The sequence below is a fragment of the Monocercomonoides exilis genome (assembly GCF_001643675.1).
Source record: "Monocercomonoides exilis strain PA203 chromosome Unknown scaffold45-810774, whole genome shotgun sequence".
Lineage (NCBI taxonomy): Eukaryota > Preaxostyla > Oxymonadida > Polymastigidae > Monocercomonoides > Monocercomonoides exilis.
Window position 1 is genome coordinate 277720 of NW_027150590.1, and position 14418 is coordinate 292137.

At 37.4% G+C, this 14418-nt stretch overlaps 3 protein-coding genes across 3 annotated transcripts; 1 reads left to right on the top strand and 2 right to left on the bottom strand.

The window, feature by feature from the left end:
• Positions 1-288: 288 nt before the first annotated feature.
• On the bottom strand, positions 289-678 carry MONOS_14301 (uncharacterized protein; the record flags this gene model as incomplete). Its single annotated transcript, XM_067867092.1, has 1 exon — positions 289-678. One exon carries the CDS (start codon positions 676-678, stop codon positions 289-291), a length of 390 nt encoding a protein of 129 aa, XP_067721742.1.
• Positions 679-990: 312 nt separating this feature from the next.
• Positions 991-2627, bottom strand: MONOS_14302 (uncharacterized protein; the record flags this gene model as incomplete). The annotated part of the gene is made up of 2 exons (XM_067867093.1): positions 991-2241; positions 2366-2627. 2 exons carry the CDS (start codon positions 2625-2627, stop codon positions 1478-1480), a joined length of 1026 nt encoding a protein of 341 aa, XP_067721743.1. The 3' UTR covers positions 991-1477.
• A 9690-nt stretch (positions 2628-12317) lies between these two features.
• MONOS_14303 (uncharacterized protein) lies at positions 12318-12697 on the top strand (the record flags this gene model as incomplete). Its single annotated transcript, XM_067867094.1, has 2 exons — positions 12318-12360; positions 12426-12697. 2 exons carry the CDS (start codon positions 12318-12320, stop codon positions 12695-12697), a joined length of 315 nt encoding a protein of 104 aa, XP_067721744.1.
• Positions 12698-14418: the final 1721 nt, after the last annotated feature.

Sequence of the window (14418 nt, forward strand, 5' to 3'; positions counted from 1 at the left end):
CATTAACAATGAAGAATTGACAAGTGATGAAGTGCAGTGAGAAAGAGGATGAAGAGAAATATTTGCATTTGCGTCAAATTCTGCAGTTGAATCAAAATGCGCAACAAAATTGAGCACAGGGTGTTTCTGCATCAGATCCATCACCATTGAATTCTGCTACGCGGAGAAAGACGCTAATTATGAGAACGACAGCGAATAAAACATCTTCGACAGAGCATCTCTTCTTCCAGGCACACTGCTCTGACTGAATGTTCTCATCCCTTTCTCCTTCTGCAACAGCAGCGGTGATCATTTCCCTGCTCCTTTCCTTCCCTTTCTGTGTGTCGTCTCTGCTTCCTCTTTGAACGGCCACCAGCCCCGCCACTTCATCCACCTTCCTCTTCTCAACTCTGCCAGGCTCTGCCTCAGCTCACTCTTCAGCGCACTCATCAGATCCAACCGCGTTCTTGTCTGCCTCGTATCGACAACTGAAAACACAGGCACTTTTCGCATCTTCCACGCAAATTGCCCGTTTTCCTCGCTTTTGATACGCACACAACGGAAGGGCATATCCAATTCATCGCTCAAATCTTCAAAGACAGAATTAGCTACATCATTCAGCATGCAGTCCAATTTCCGCTCTCTTGTCAAAAATGGCGTTTGGCTTTCTTTCGCCTCTTGTTGCGCATCACTTGCCATTTTATTCTCCTTCTGGTTAATCGGCGTGCCAGTCTCACGGTGTGGTTGTAGTATTCCTTGGATGCTGCTAAACAGATTCTTGTCTTTTTCTTCTTTCTCAATTTTCCTGCGCTCCCGCTCTTCTTTCTTCTTCCGTATTTCCTGCAGTTTTATCAACCGAAGCAGTTTTTCTCTCTGTTTGTGTCCATCTTTCTTCTCCTTTCTTCATGGCTGAAGATGGAGCTGTCACAAAAGGCATTCACTTTCTTCATTTTACTTCGGTTCCTTCAAAGAATTTCTTCTAATCAATGATATACTCTCGTTTTCTTCTGCTTTCACTTTATTTTCTTTTTCATCATCATTGTTATTTTCATCATTTTCAGGCTTCAACGCCTTCCACATCTTTATCAGTTCTCTTATTCTTCTTTCCTCTCTTCTCTCGTTCCTTGCTTCTCTCTCTCTCTCCTTCGCTCTCTCTCTTTCTCTCTTCCTCTTCTCCAGATTCTCCGCATACCGCTCCACCATCCGAAACTCCGCAAACAGCGGCAGCGCCTCAAACACATCTGATGGGAGAAAAAAAATATTGTCTTTTCCTTCTTCTTCCGAACTGCTGTCCTCGTCCTCCTCATCTGCTGCTCTTCGCCTGTCAGAATCTGTTTCTATAAGAGCGAAGCAACGAGGAAGAAGGAGAAGAAGAAGAAGAGGAGGAGGAAGAGGATGAACGTGAAGCGCCAGAAGCAGCAGCCACTTGTGCACAGCAGTTGAAATAGCGTCGGAGGAGGTGAGGATGCATAGCTCTTATGCGGAGCGTCTGGTAATCTCAGAACGATGAGGTGGTTTGGGTGCAGAGAGTGGCAGTTACTGCAGTAACAGAAGAAGAAGAAGAAGAGGAGGAGGAGGAAGAAGATGAAGGAGAGGGAGAAGGAGATGACTGAGGAAGAGAAAGAAAAGATTCATTCGGCAATGAAGAAGGAGATGTGCCTGTTGATGTGCCAACGCCAGCAAATGAATGAGAAAAAAAGGTTTGTGTTGAATTTTGATTGCTTTTACTCAGTCTTTGTCTTTGAGGCACATAAGATGGATTCTGAAGAGTTGCTTCTTGTGGCGGAAGGATCACAGGAAGAGGCAGACGCAGCGCATGTTTTCTTTTGCAGTCTTCGATGATTTCATTAATATCTGCTTTTTCTGCTCTTTCTTGAGATGAATTCACATCTGACAGTTCGGATGAAGAGGAAGATGAAGATGAATCGTTTTCTATGTTTTCTTTCTTGTAGAATTTGATTGTTGCTGTTTTTGATAACGATGTTGAACAAGAAGAAGAAGAAGAAGAAGAAGAAGAAGAAGAAGAAGAAGAAGAAGAAGAAGAAGAAGAAGAGAAATACGTTGTTATAAACTTGAAGAAAGTTGATGATCTGTCAGAATCTACGTGTTGATGGCTCGTGGCAGCTCTGGTTGTGCTTGTGATGTTGCACAAAGAAGATGAACCATCCATTGAGAATATCAGAGGCAAGAGATCTTTTCTGTGGAAGCTGATGAAGATAAAGAGGACAAGTGGTGCAGTAGAGAGGCGGAGGAGAAGGAAATCTGGAGGGTGATGGAGAAGAAATATATTCAGATGATAATAGGAGGTGGAGGAAAAAGAGATGTCTTTTGTGAGAAATATGAAAGGATGTTTGCTTTGGATGAAGTGCGCTTGACTGACTCGAACAAAGTGGAGATGAAGCTATCGGTGGATAGCTGATCTGAGAAAGAAGAAGATGAGGAAGGCGATGGGGATGAAGAGAAGAAATATCGAGTAGCCGATGAGGTGAGGAATCCTGGCCGTGTGGAGAGGAGGCAGTCAGCGGCATCACAGGGACAGCAAAGGCAATAGCAAGGGTGGGGAAGACGGTTCCCAGTTCAGTCTTTTTCATCAGCTCTGACTTCAATGCTGACACAAACGGTGGTAGGTGATCGTGAAGGAGACCCATTGCCCACGCTAAGAAGAAGAAACTGAATGAAATTATAGCAAAAAAAGAGATGGTTCATATCTTTTTGCACAAATTGAATGAAGAAATAAAAAATAGAGTTTGAAAAAGTTAAAAAAGAAAAACAGGAAATATGATAAAACAACGAAAACAATAAGAGATAAATATGACAAAACTTATTCATTCAGAAACTGCGCCTTTATCTCTTCTTGATCAGAGCATATTGGTTATTGATTGCTCCAATACAATCAGACTGGAAAGATAAAGCGTCTCAATGATTTCCATGTAGAGGCAGTTCAGACAGGCAATGCGCTGCAGATTGCCAATGCACACACTCAGAAAATGACTGATGCGATCAACTCACAAGAAAAAGACGAAGTTCAAGATAAATAATGAAAATTAGTTCTAAAAATAACAAAAATTGAAAAAAAATATATTTAAAAATAAATACACAATAATTCTTTGTTATTATTAAAAGAAAATTTCAACTCACACCACATCGCTTCAAATCTTCGTCATTGCCAAAGTCGATCTGTTTGGAATTCTTTTCTTTTCTTCAACCAAGCTCGGAATCTCCTCCATCTCCTTGACAATCTTCGCCTTCCTAAAATCCCTCTTCTTCTAAAAATCTGGCAATATAGAATGGAAAAACTCAATTTCCCCGATAATTGCTGTATTCACCTGCTGTTCTCGCAAAGCTTGCTGCTCTGGGCGCGTCCAACTTCGCCTCTTCTCCATACTCATTCTCCTGCGATATAAATTGTGTCTGCTTCCCAATCACAATCCCTTTCGGCTGTGTTATCTTCTTTCTCGCCTGCGTTTCTGTTCCGCTCGATGCAGAAAGAGACGAATCCCAATGCTTCCATCCCTCGCCCCTCTTTCTTCTTCTTCTTCAGCTGCGTCGGCAGGATGCAGATGTCCTCGATTTCTGACTCCTTCGGAAACTCTAACTGCACCCACTCCAGCTGAATTCTCCTTGTGACTGGAATTTGTCACAAGTCCATCAGCTCCATCTGCATTTGCTCCTGTTGCGACTGCCACGCGACTTCCATTGCTCTCAAACTTGCTCCCATTTGGCCCGTGCTGTCCAGTGTCGAAGATAATTCTTTAGAAGTCAAGTCATTCCCTTATCCTTCTCCATTCCTTTTATTTCTTTGACTCGAAAGCAAGCCATCTTCCATCTTTCCCATTTCTCCCTTGTTGCATCCACAGCCAGCTGTGCCGATGAGCATCTTTTCTGCTATTTTTCGCTTGTCTTTCTCTCTAGTTGATATCTTCTCATTTAAACAAGCCAGTTTGCTGTGTGAATTCTGCAGTGCATCAACACGCTTCGCTTTCTCTTTTTCATCTTCTTTATTCAAAATCTCTCTTTTTGTTATTCCTTCTTCTTCCTTTTCTCCTTCTTCTTCTTCTTCTTCTCCTCCTCCTCCTCCTCCTCCTCCTCCTCCTCCTCCTCCTCCTTCTTCTTCTTCTTCTTCTTCTTCTTCTTCTTCTTCTTCTTCTTCTTCTTCTTCTTCTTCTTCTTCTTCTTCTTCTTCTCCTTCTTCTTCTTCTTCTCCTCCTCCTCCTCCTCCTCCTCCTCCTTCTTCTTCTTCTTCTTCTTCTTCTTCTTCTTCTTCTTCTTCTTCTTCTTCTTCTTCTTCTTCCTTTTCTCCTTCTTCTTCTTCTTCTTCTTCTTCTTCTTCTTCTTCTTCTTCTTCTTCTTCTTCTTCTTCTTCTTCTTCTTCTTCTTCTTCTTCTTCTTCTTCTTCTTCTTCTTCTTCTTCTTCTTCTTCTTCTTCTTCTTTCTTCTTCTTTCTTCTTCTTTCTTCTTCTTCGTTCTCTCTATTCTCTCTCTTCTTCTCATCAGCATTTCTTTCATTCTGTCTATTTCATTCATCCTTCTGAATATTCTGTTTATTTCTCTCAATTTCTTCTTTCTATTCATTTTATTCTTCTTCTTCTTATTTCTTCTTCTTCTTCTTCTTCTTCCTTTTATTTTATTTATTTCTTTTATTTTATTCATTTTCTTCATATTCTTCATCATTTCTTCGATCTCTTTTATTTCTTTTATTTTCTTCTTCTTCCTCAAAATCGAGTGAAAAGAATGAAAGAGAAATGAATAGAAGAATTGTGGGTGGAAGAAAAGAGATTTGAAAAGGGGAATATTCAACGAGGATGATGAAGAGGAAGAGGGAGATGATGAAGAGGGAGAAAGAGAATGAGAAAGAGGAGAAGAAGAAGAAGAGGAAGAAGGAGAAAGAGAAGAAGAAGAGGAGGAAAAAGAAGAGGAAGAGGAAGAAGAAGAAGAGGAAAAAGACGATGAAGATGATGAAGAAGATTGTACAGATGGTGTTGATGATGATGATGAAGGTAATGTTAATGATTGAGAAGATGAATTAAAAGAAGGAGGAGGAGGAAGAAGACGAGAAAGAGATAAAGAAAGAGAACTTAAAGATGATGTTAAAGAAGAAGATGAAGAAATAGAAGAGGAAGAAGAAGAAGAAGAAGATGTTGTTGTTGTTGAAGATCAAAGAGAAGACGAGGAAGATGAAAAAGAAGAAGAAGAAGAAGTAGAAGAAGAAGAAGACGAAGAAGAAGAAAAAGAAAAAGAAGAAGAAGAAGAAGAAGATGATGATGATGGCAGAGGAGAGAAAGAGGAGTGGAAGAAAAGCGGAACTGGTATTTGAAGCGGTGAGGAATAAGAAGCATCCGAAGAAGCAGAAAAAGGTGTTACAGAAGAAGAAGATCATAAAACCAATGATGAAGTCACTGCAGGAGACAACTACGCAACCAGAAATTCTGGTATGACTTCCTTCACAGACTCGTTGCTGTACTTATTTCTTCATTCATTTTACTTTCTTCCTCTGAAATTACCACTTTATTTTTTATTCTCATTCTCCTTCCCCTTCGCATTGAAATCACCACTAGCATTTTCTCCTGACTTTTTCAAAATCGACTTTTGCTCTTCAAACTTCAATATCTGCAACTTCTTCTCCTCATCCACAGGGCACCTGTCCTTCTTTTTATCGGTCTCGATCTCTTTGATTTGCTTCTAAACTTCCCGCTTCTCCGCCTCCGCATTGCTCACCTTTCCTTTCAGCTCTCATAACTTATCTTTAGATATCCGCTTTTTCTGCTCGACCTCTCTAAATATCCCTGCGAATTCGCTTAATATGCGGCCATTCAAAGGCGTTTGACAAAGAAGAAATCGGAGCCAAGAAACGCGGTCGGTGCAGCTGAGGCTGAAGAATTCAGTGTTCTGAAAGAGCATGAAGATGGTAGGCGTGTTTGGGGAAGGTGGATAATGGAGACAGGTGCAGAGAAAAAAAAGAACTGAGGTGGAAAAGGGGAAAAAAACATATAATCATGATGTTAATAGATTTTTTTTTCAAAAAAATGTTGAAATATATTGAACTTCGTTTCGCGAATGAAGAATGAACTAACATGTGTTGAAATGTCAGATCAGAAGATGAATGAAATAAAGAAGCTTCGTTAGAGGTAATTTTGTAAAAATTGAATTTCCGTAGAAGAAGAATAAGGAAGAAGAAGAGAATGATAACATAAATTCCATCTGACATTTAACGTCTGCCTTCTGTATCAAATATCCCGCAATTGAACATGATTCTGATTGAATCAACAAAAATAGAGTGTCACTATCAAAGTGTAATGATGAATCTCAAAGAAATACTTAAATAAAAAATGAACAGTACCAGATATATATTTGAAAGATGATATTTTACTCTTAATAATTGTACTGATAAACTATAAGCGGAATTGCACATTCTCAAATGGATATTTTTTTATTAGTTGAAAATTTTTCTTGGCTTTATTCAATGGAAAAAAATAATGTAAATATGGTTATAATTTTCATAAATTGCATTGTTCTTTAATCATAAATATATATATATTAAAAAAATAAATATATATTTTTTATAACGCAATAAAATACAAAAGATAAGAAAAATATTGGATTTTCCCGAAAATTTGTCCAATTGAAAATCTCGATCACAAAAGTGGTAACAATTCTTTCTTCGTATTTCGTAACAGAAAAACATATAAAGATGTGGGAAAGCGGTTTGTGTGGAAATACGAAGAAAGAATTGTTACCACTTTTGTGATCGAGATTTTCAATTGGACAAATTTTCGGGAAAATCCAATATTTTTCTTATCTTTTGTATTTTATTGCGTTATAAAAAATATATATTTATTTTTTTAATATATATATATTTATGATTAAAGAACAATGCAATTTATGAAAATTATAACCATATTTACATTATTTTTTTCCATTGAATAAAGCCAAGAAAAATTTTCAACTAATAAAAAAATATCCATTTGAGAATGTGCAATTCCGCTTATAGTTTATCAGTACAATTATTAAGAGTAAAATATCATCTTTCAAATATATATCTGGTACTGTTCATTTTTTATTTAAGTATTTCTTTGAGATTCATCATTACACTTTGATAGTGACACTCTATTTTTGTTGATTCAATCAGAATCATGTTCAATTGCGGGATATTTGAGGCAAAAAACGTAGTTGCTTTTCAAATAGCTCTATTTCATCATCACCATCTGCATCTTTTGTTTTATGAGACACACCTCTTTCTACTCTCTTTCAATGCTTCTCATTCATCTTTTAATTTTTTAAATGCCTCATCTTCCTTTTCATCTTGAACTGCATCTATTTTTTGTTCTTTTTCTATTCGTACTTCATTCACACACGAAAAGAGTTCAATCAAATCTGTTTTCATCAACAAAGCAATCGATTCATATTTAAGCATCTTTATTGAGCATTCCAGGCTTCAATTGAATAATCTTTTTTAAACCAACCAATTTCGCACAGTGAATTGAAGCATGCAAAATAAATGCTTCTTCTTCTGCTGCTGCGATTGTCTCAGTTGAAAAGGTTAAAAAAAAAAGGAGGGTGAAAGAGAAAGAGAAAGCAAGGATGAGAGAGAAATTTCGAATGCAGATGAGCAGATTATTTCTGCCAGACTTTTGCTGAAAGATGCTTGTTTGAATCATCATCTGCCGATTCATTTTCTGTTCAATCACTCAAAGAATCTTCACGGTTATATTCTGCTTCTTCCACTTCTGCTCCAACGTCAATAACAGCTTCAAAAATTTCTTCATTTACCTCATCTTCCTCTTCTTCAACAACTTCTTCCTTTTTATCCTCCTCTCATCTTTTCTCTCAGCCCTCAGACAATTATCTCCTAAAGCCTGCAAAATTCAAATTTATCTTTTGAGTTTCTCATTTCTTTAACTATTCTCCTTCTCATTCTGTTTGTTTACCGTTTGATTCTCAGTCTTCCCAGAAAATAGATAAAAAACCTCTGCTTCCATCGTTTTTGAGTTCTTCTTCTTCTTTTCCTCCTTCTCCTTCTGTTTTGAGTGAGTTTCCCTCAAGTCTTCAGTCAGCACCTCCTCCTTTTCTGAATTCGATCGATGAATCCACTCCATCTCCTTCATCGTCGTCTTCCTCCTTTCCTTTGCTCCTTCAACTCCTCCTCATTCTTCTCATTCTTCTTCTTCCTCCTCTGAATTGGTTCTTCTGAAGAATCTCACCTTTAAAAGAAGCCAACTCTGCTTCCCCTGCCTCTATTTGGTGGAATTTCAAGCATGCATCGATGTATCTTTTTTTTTTAGGTACTATCAAATGTGCATAGAAATGTTGCAAATAATGGGCAGAGCGCTGTGATTAGCGTGTGGACAGCAAAGGATGCACTGATGGAGCAGATGAATGGTGAATTGAATGGGCTTGGAGGAGAAACGAAGGTGGAGGAGAAAGGACGAGCAAAAGGAGACAGGGAGAAGAAGGAAGAAGCATTTTGCACAGATGAAGAATGATGCTGAGTTATTCGAAGAAATGGATGACAGAAAAGACTACTACGATGTGATGATTGAAATGTTGCTGATTCTGAATGCAAAGCAGTTACTGAATGAAGCATAGGAAGAAGCGAAGAGCAATTTCAAGATGGAGAAGAATAAAGGAAGGGATATATTAAATAAAAGCCGAAATCGATCATGTCTGTTGTGCAGGAGATAGACGAGAAGATAAAGAAGTTCAGGGAGCAGCTGAAGATGTTTTATAAAGGAGAAAGAAGAGGAAGAACTACACAAAATATCAGCGAAAAAGAAATTGGATGAAGAAAGTCTTTGGAGGTCTCATGTATCAGTGCATTGGATGCAATCATTACTTCAAAAGAAGTGGAAACAAATGGGGCGGAACGTCAGATAAAACAGAGTTAACGACATAGTGAATAAAGAAGCAAGATAAAAACGAATCGAAGTTCACCGATGCAAAAAGAGGTGAAGACGACGAGATTACAGCAAATGACAATGAGGTGAAAGCGAAAGAAATACCGAATAAGGAACATGATAGCTGAACCAGGATGGCATGACAATTTGTCTCAGATACCAGAGTGGTGAAGGCAAAATAACTGTGATGATGAAGGAAAGCTCTTCGATGTTTGTTATGCCCGTTCCAACATCAGATGAAGAGTTTTCCCTGTTCTTTAAGTGCCTGTTCAAAATATTAGTGAAGCGAACGGAGTTGGAACAGAAACAGTGAAAGAAGACGCTTCGAGGGGAAAAAGAGAAGGAAAATAAGAGCGCGAGGTATTCACCAAGGAAAAAAAAACTCGGCAGGCATTCAGCTGATATCATGTGGATGAGAGAAGTGTATCAGATGTGGAATCAGGAGCTGATGAAGCAGTAGCACCCGGAGCCAATTACACGACAACAATTAGCTCTTTTCAATTTTTTTACCCCTTCTTTTGATAGAATCTCTTGTTAGGGTATAACAGAGAGCAGGAGAAAGTCGCTGAGCTTCACAAGGAAGACACGAAGCTATGGGGAAAAGGCTAATGAGGCTTCATGCAGGAAGGAAAGATAGATGAGGAGAAGATGATGGATATCTCAGTGATTATTGAGTAACCAGTTGAAGTTATGAAAGATTCTTTCGAGAAAATCATTTTCAGAGAAGGATAGAAAGCCATGAAGAATTGGCAAACTTTAATAAAAAAGAAAAATCCTTTAAGAACATTAGCAGGAATTCGTTTCAAGATCGAGAATGAAAATAAAAGAGGCAGAAAGAAGAATATGAAAAAGTTGGGCAAAGGAAATTGCATCAGGATATAATCCTTGAGCGCAGAATTTGGAAGAGGAGAGAAAGAGGAAATAGGAGGAAACAAGGTCAATTCAGGTTGAAAAAGAAGACAAAACAAAAATTCGTCAAAGAAACAACGTTATATCAAAGAGATACGATTCTGTGTTTGAGCTTGGAGAGAATGCAATTATGAACCGCACAACTCAAAAGAAATGAAATTTATTCGAGCTTGGCAATTGCGTTGAAGGAGAGGAAAGAATGCGAATAAGAGGAAAAAGAGAAAGAGAAAGAGGTAATATTGAGAGAGGAGAGGCATCCAGCAACTGGATACTAAGTTGAAATGCTTCAAAACGTCTGGAGAAATATAAGGAGTGTTAGAAAAAGAAGATGAATACAAGAAGAAACCATCTTTGGAGTTTCGGAGGTTTTGCATTTTGATCATTGCGGCAGCCCGACACTGAATTTGATGGAGAGAGAATTCATTTGGAGCTTTCAGGAAAGGAAGGCGATAATGACGATACGGACTAGTGCCATTTGCGATTCACTGATTGTAGAGATTGGATTCGACATGACAGAAGAGAGGGAATACGAAGAGAACTGCAAAAACAATGAAATCAAAGATTTTTCATTCATTTTTTGGAAGACCAGAATTCATCATCAGGCAAACAGAATTAGAAGGAGATGAAGAAAATAAGATGAGACGAATCATGTTTGTCTTTGAAATTTCTGGGCTTAGCAGTCTATTTGCGGATGAATTGACAATACGAGAATAAGAGATGGAAAAGGGAGAAGAAGCGATTTTAGCAAAGAATGAAAGAAATATTGAAAAATTCACTCAGAGCAACAAAAATGGCAGAGAGACAGAAAGATATACAGAAAACAAAAGAAGCGACAGAGAATCCATTGAACATAGATATTTGACATCTCTATCTGAAGCAGAAGAGACAGATAATCAGATAAGAAATGGGTTGATTGTTGAAGTTGACTGTGTGAAAGTTTCGCTAAAAAAGGATTATTTACAAATCGACTTGCAAAAAAGTTGAATGTGATAGGAATGAGTGAAAATGATGAACGTTTAAAGTTGCATTTGGAAAATAATCATTACATATGATGAAAATCCTGAGAATTGATTTTGAACATACTCTGAAGGTTTGTAATTATTATTTAATTCTATGACATGTTCTTTTCCTCCATTCAGCATGTTCAAGGAACAAGGCTCTACATGATTTTGAAGAAGAGAAATGGAAAACAATAGAAGAGAATAAAGAAAAAGAAAGAACATTTATCTGAGAAAAAGCTTCGTCATTGGATAAGTTACAAAAAGCTTTGGAAGAAAGAAACAGCTGATGATGAACAATTTCCATCTTCGAACAATGAATAAGTTTACACCTCTATCTCGTCTCAACAGCTGCTGAAGAAGTGTTTTGCTACACTCACTTCAACTTCTCTTTCAAATAAAAATCCATTTAAATCAAAATCAAGTTTATCAATCTCATTCTCTTCTCCCTTCCTCTTTGTGCAAAGAATGACATACAACATGAAGCTTTATTCCATGTGATTCTTTCATTTAACTATCGCCTTTAAGACAGATTCAAAAAGCAGAGAAGAGAGTTGATAAGAAACACCGCATCGAGCATATAAGCAATTGAGGAGCTATATGAAGGAAACCGGGGGCATGCCGATGCATCCTCAGAGTGCGATGACGATGAACATTCATGTGAATGAGCATGCGACGTTTCCGCAAATGGAACAATAATTCTAAATGGCAGATTTATTAAATATAAACTCGCAGCGGTTGACGAGCACATTGTTTGTTGCTGCGAAGGTTGATCGAGTCTGTGTTGCTCTTGTGAAGAATTTAAGAAGCATCCCATTCGCATGAGCACTCTTGTGCACAGCCGCTTTGTTCCTGTTTGATGGGTTGCTGACTGAGCCTTATGGATGCTGAGGAGCTTCACAATTAATTGAGCATTCCTTGAATACCACTGAGAATCTATGGAGGAACGCGGCTGCGCTCCCAAGAATTGAGGGAGACCAGCTCCTGTCTATTGTGAAGTTGGAAAGATACGCAAGCTGTGCTGCTATTCCGCTCATAAATGTTGCGGCTGAGCTGGTCAAATGAAATGGCATTGAAGAAGGAGTGCATCAAGTTGAAGTAACATTCTGCCATATTCGACCCCGAAGAATAAGAAGAATAGCGCGATCAGTTTCAGTTGCTAGATATGTAGCTATGAGGTGTTTGAAGGAGCTGAAGCCAACGTCAAACGCGAACAAAACTGTAAAGTTCGGGGAGGAGACGTTTATGTGAGAGAGAAAAGCGCGGGAAAATCAAAGACCAAGAAGAGCAGGCTGGGAGAAGTGGTTGTGCTAGTCTGCAAGAGAAAAGATTCAGTGGGGTGAAACGACAAGTCCATCGAGAAGGCAAAAAACTGTAGAGATGGTGGAAGCAAAGGGGGAATGGAAGGAGATATAGCAGCAAGTGAAGAAGCAGCTGTTGCGAAATGCAACATCAGCGAGCTGGTGAAGGCAAAGTGAACAGGAACTAGACTTTACAAAAAAGACCCGACTTAAATTTGGAAAGGCAACTTAGGAGGAAGATGTGGAAGAATGCTGTGGAGATGAAGGCACAGGAAGCAGGAGGTGAGCCACCATGGTTGGCAGAGGAGCCAGTGTTTTGCTCGATTAATATTTGCTGAGCACGGAAGAAGGTTTTGAAGGAGATGAGATCGGCGTCGGGATCGGCATCGAGGTAGGGATAGGTGTGGGAGGAGTCGGAGCTGCGGATGGAGGTGATTGTAGCAAGAGAAGGATCGGTGAAGTCGAGAAAAAAGATGAACTCATTGACTTGGCCGGGGATGTTGGTGAACAGGAGAAAGATATCCATGCTCACAAAACAGTTCAAACAACAGCCTTCAAAAATAGCGCCAGAGACGAAACAACAGATTCACCTTGCTTTGTTCAATTTTCTGGAGAATAAGAAAAAAATGCATTGATAGAGGTGGAACATACAATGTTGCCGGTTCGATGCTCAGTTACGGAGGATAATACTCTGGCTGACTCAACATTTGCGTCAAGAGCAAGAAGTGTTGGAAGAGGAAGGAGAAAAGCATTCTGCTGAAGATTCGTTGTTGCGCCACAAACTTGCTAACTTCTTTCTAGACTGAAAAGCAGAAGGATCTCTGTCAGGAATCTCAACTGAGTAGGCAAAGATAAAGGAAGGAGAAGAAACATAGAAGAACAGAGAACATAGAGAATGTGAGATCTTTGGAGTCGTTAAAGCAATAGAATGCGATTCCAAAAAGAAAAAGATGAAAAATGAGAAAAATCGAGGTTGATGATGATGATGAAGAAGAACGGATAGAAATGAGGAAGAATTTTTTGATTTGTCAGAAGAGAAACTTCACTAATTTACGAAAAGATGAAACAAATTGGGTTCCAATTTTTGCTGTGAAATAATATAATTGCTTTATCAAATTTGACACACTCAAATGAAAACATTCTTCGAATGATGTTTTTTGTTTTGAAAAATACACAAAAAATTATACAAAATGAAAATTTTTTCAATTAAAATAACAATTTTGCATCCAAATTAAAAACTTTTGCGTTCGAAAAGAAAAATTTTTCAAACGAAATTAAAATATCCTTTTTTTTCACAGGAATAATATTACTTGAAAATTTCAAAATTTCCAGGAAAAAACAGTTTTTTTCAAGAATATATCTTTCAAGCGAGAAAAATAATAATTACACAAAACAATTTCCGATTCAAAAGTGTAAATTTGATTTTTCAAAATTTCGTAAGAAAATGAAAAAAATTGTGAAAGGTTTTAAACAATTGGATGAAAATACGGACTTTCAAGCTTTTTTAACACAAAGCATTGAAAAATTGTATAACTCATAACTTTATTTCACTTTTTCAGATTTTGCAATAATTTTGTTGTTCACAACTGAAAACATGCATTGTTGAAATAAAAATATAAAGTTTTGTTACATTTCACGAATGTCAAAAAATCGACCCATTTTTATTGTGTCTTTTGAATTCAAAATGTTAATCAAAAGGACATTATTTTTCAATGAAAATGCCTGAAGTTAAATATTTTGTCCCAAATGATAATTACAAAATGAAGTGCGAAATTTTTCTTTTTTCTGGTTAACTGTTAAACGAAATATAGGTCAGTCATTAAACGATGTCATTGTGTAATAAGTGTTTTATTCTGTTCATGTCGATTTTAATATTTGATAATTTTATTTAATATTATTTAATATTAGTTGATGAAAAAACATTTTGTTACCAATTAATATCATCAAATGAATAATAACTATACTATTTGAAGCAATATATTTGCATGATCATCGATTTCATTTTTCTTGTTATCCTTCACTTAAATATAAATTTATTATTATCAAACATCCGAATTATCCAGGATATGGCTGATTCTTTTCTATATCAAACCTTCGTTAAAGTTTTGACAAAAGTTTTAATCTCAATAGGATTTACGGAAAAATGTTATTTCTTTCAAATCAATGTCATCAGTTGCTTGTATTTTCCGATGAAATTCATTTTTTCGAAAAATCCATTGTGATTAAAATTTTGATCAAAACTCGAATGAAAGTTTGATTTCAAAAAAAACCTGCCAAATCAAAAATCATCACACATATCAACATTTGTAATGTGGTGTTAAAATATTTATATCACTTATT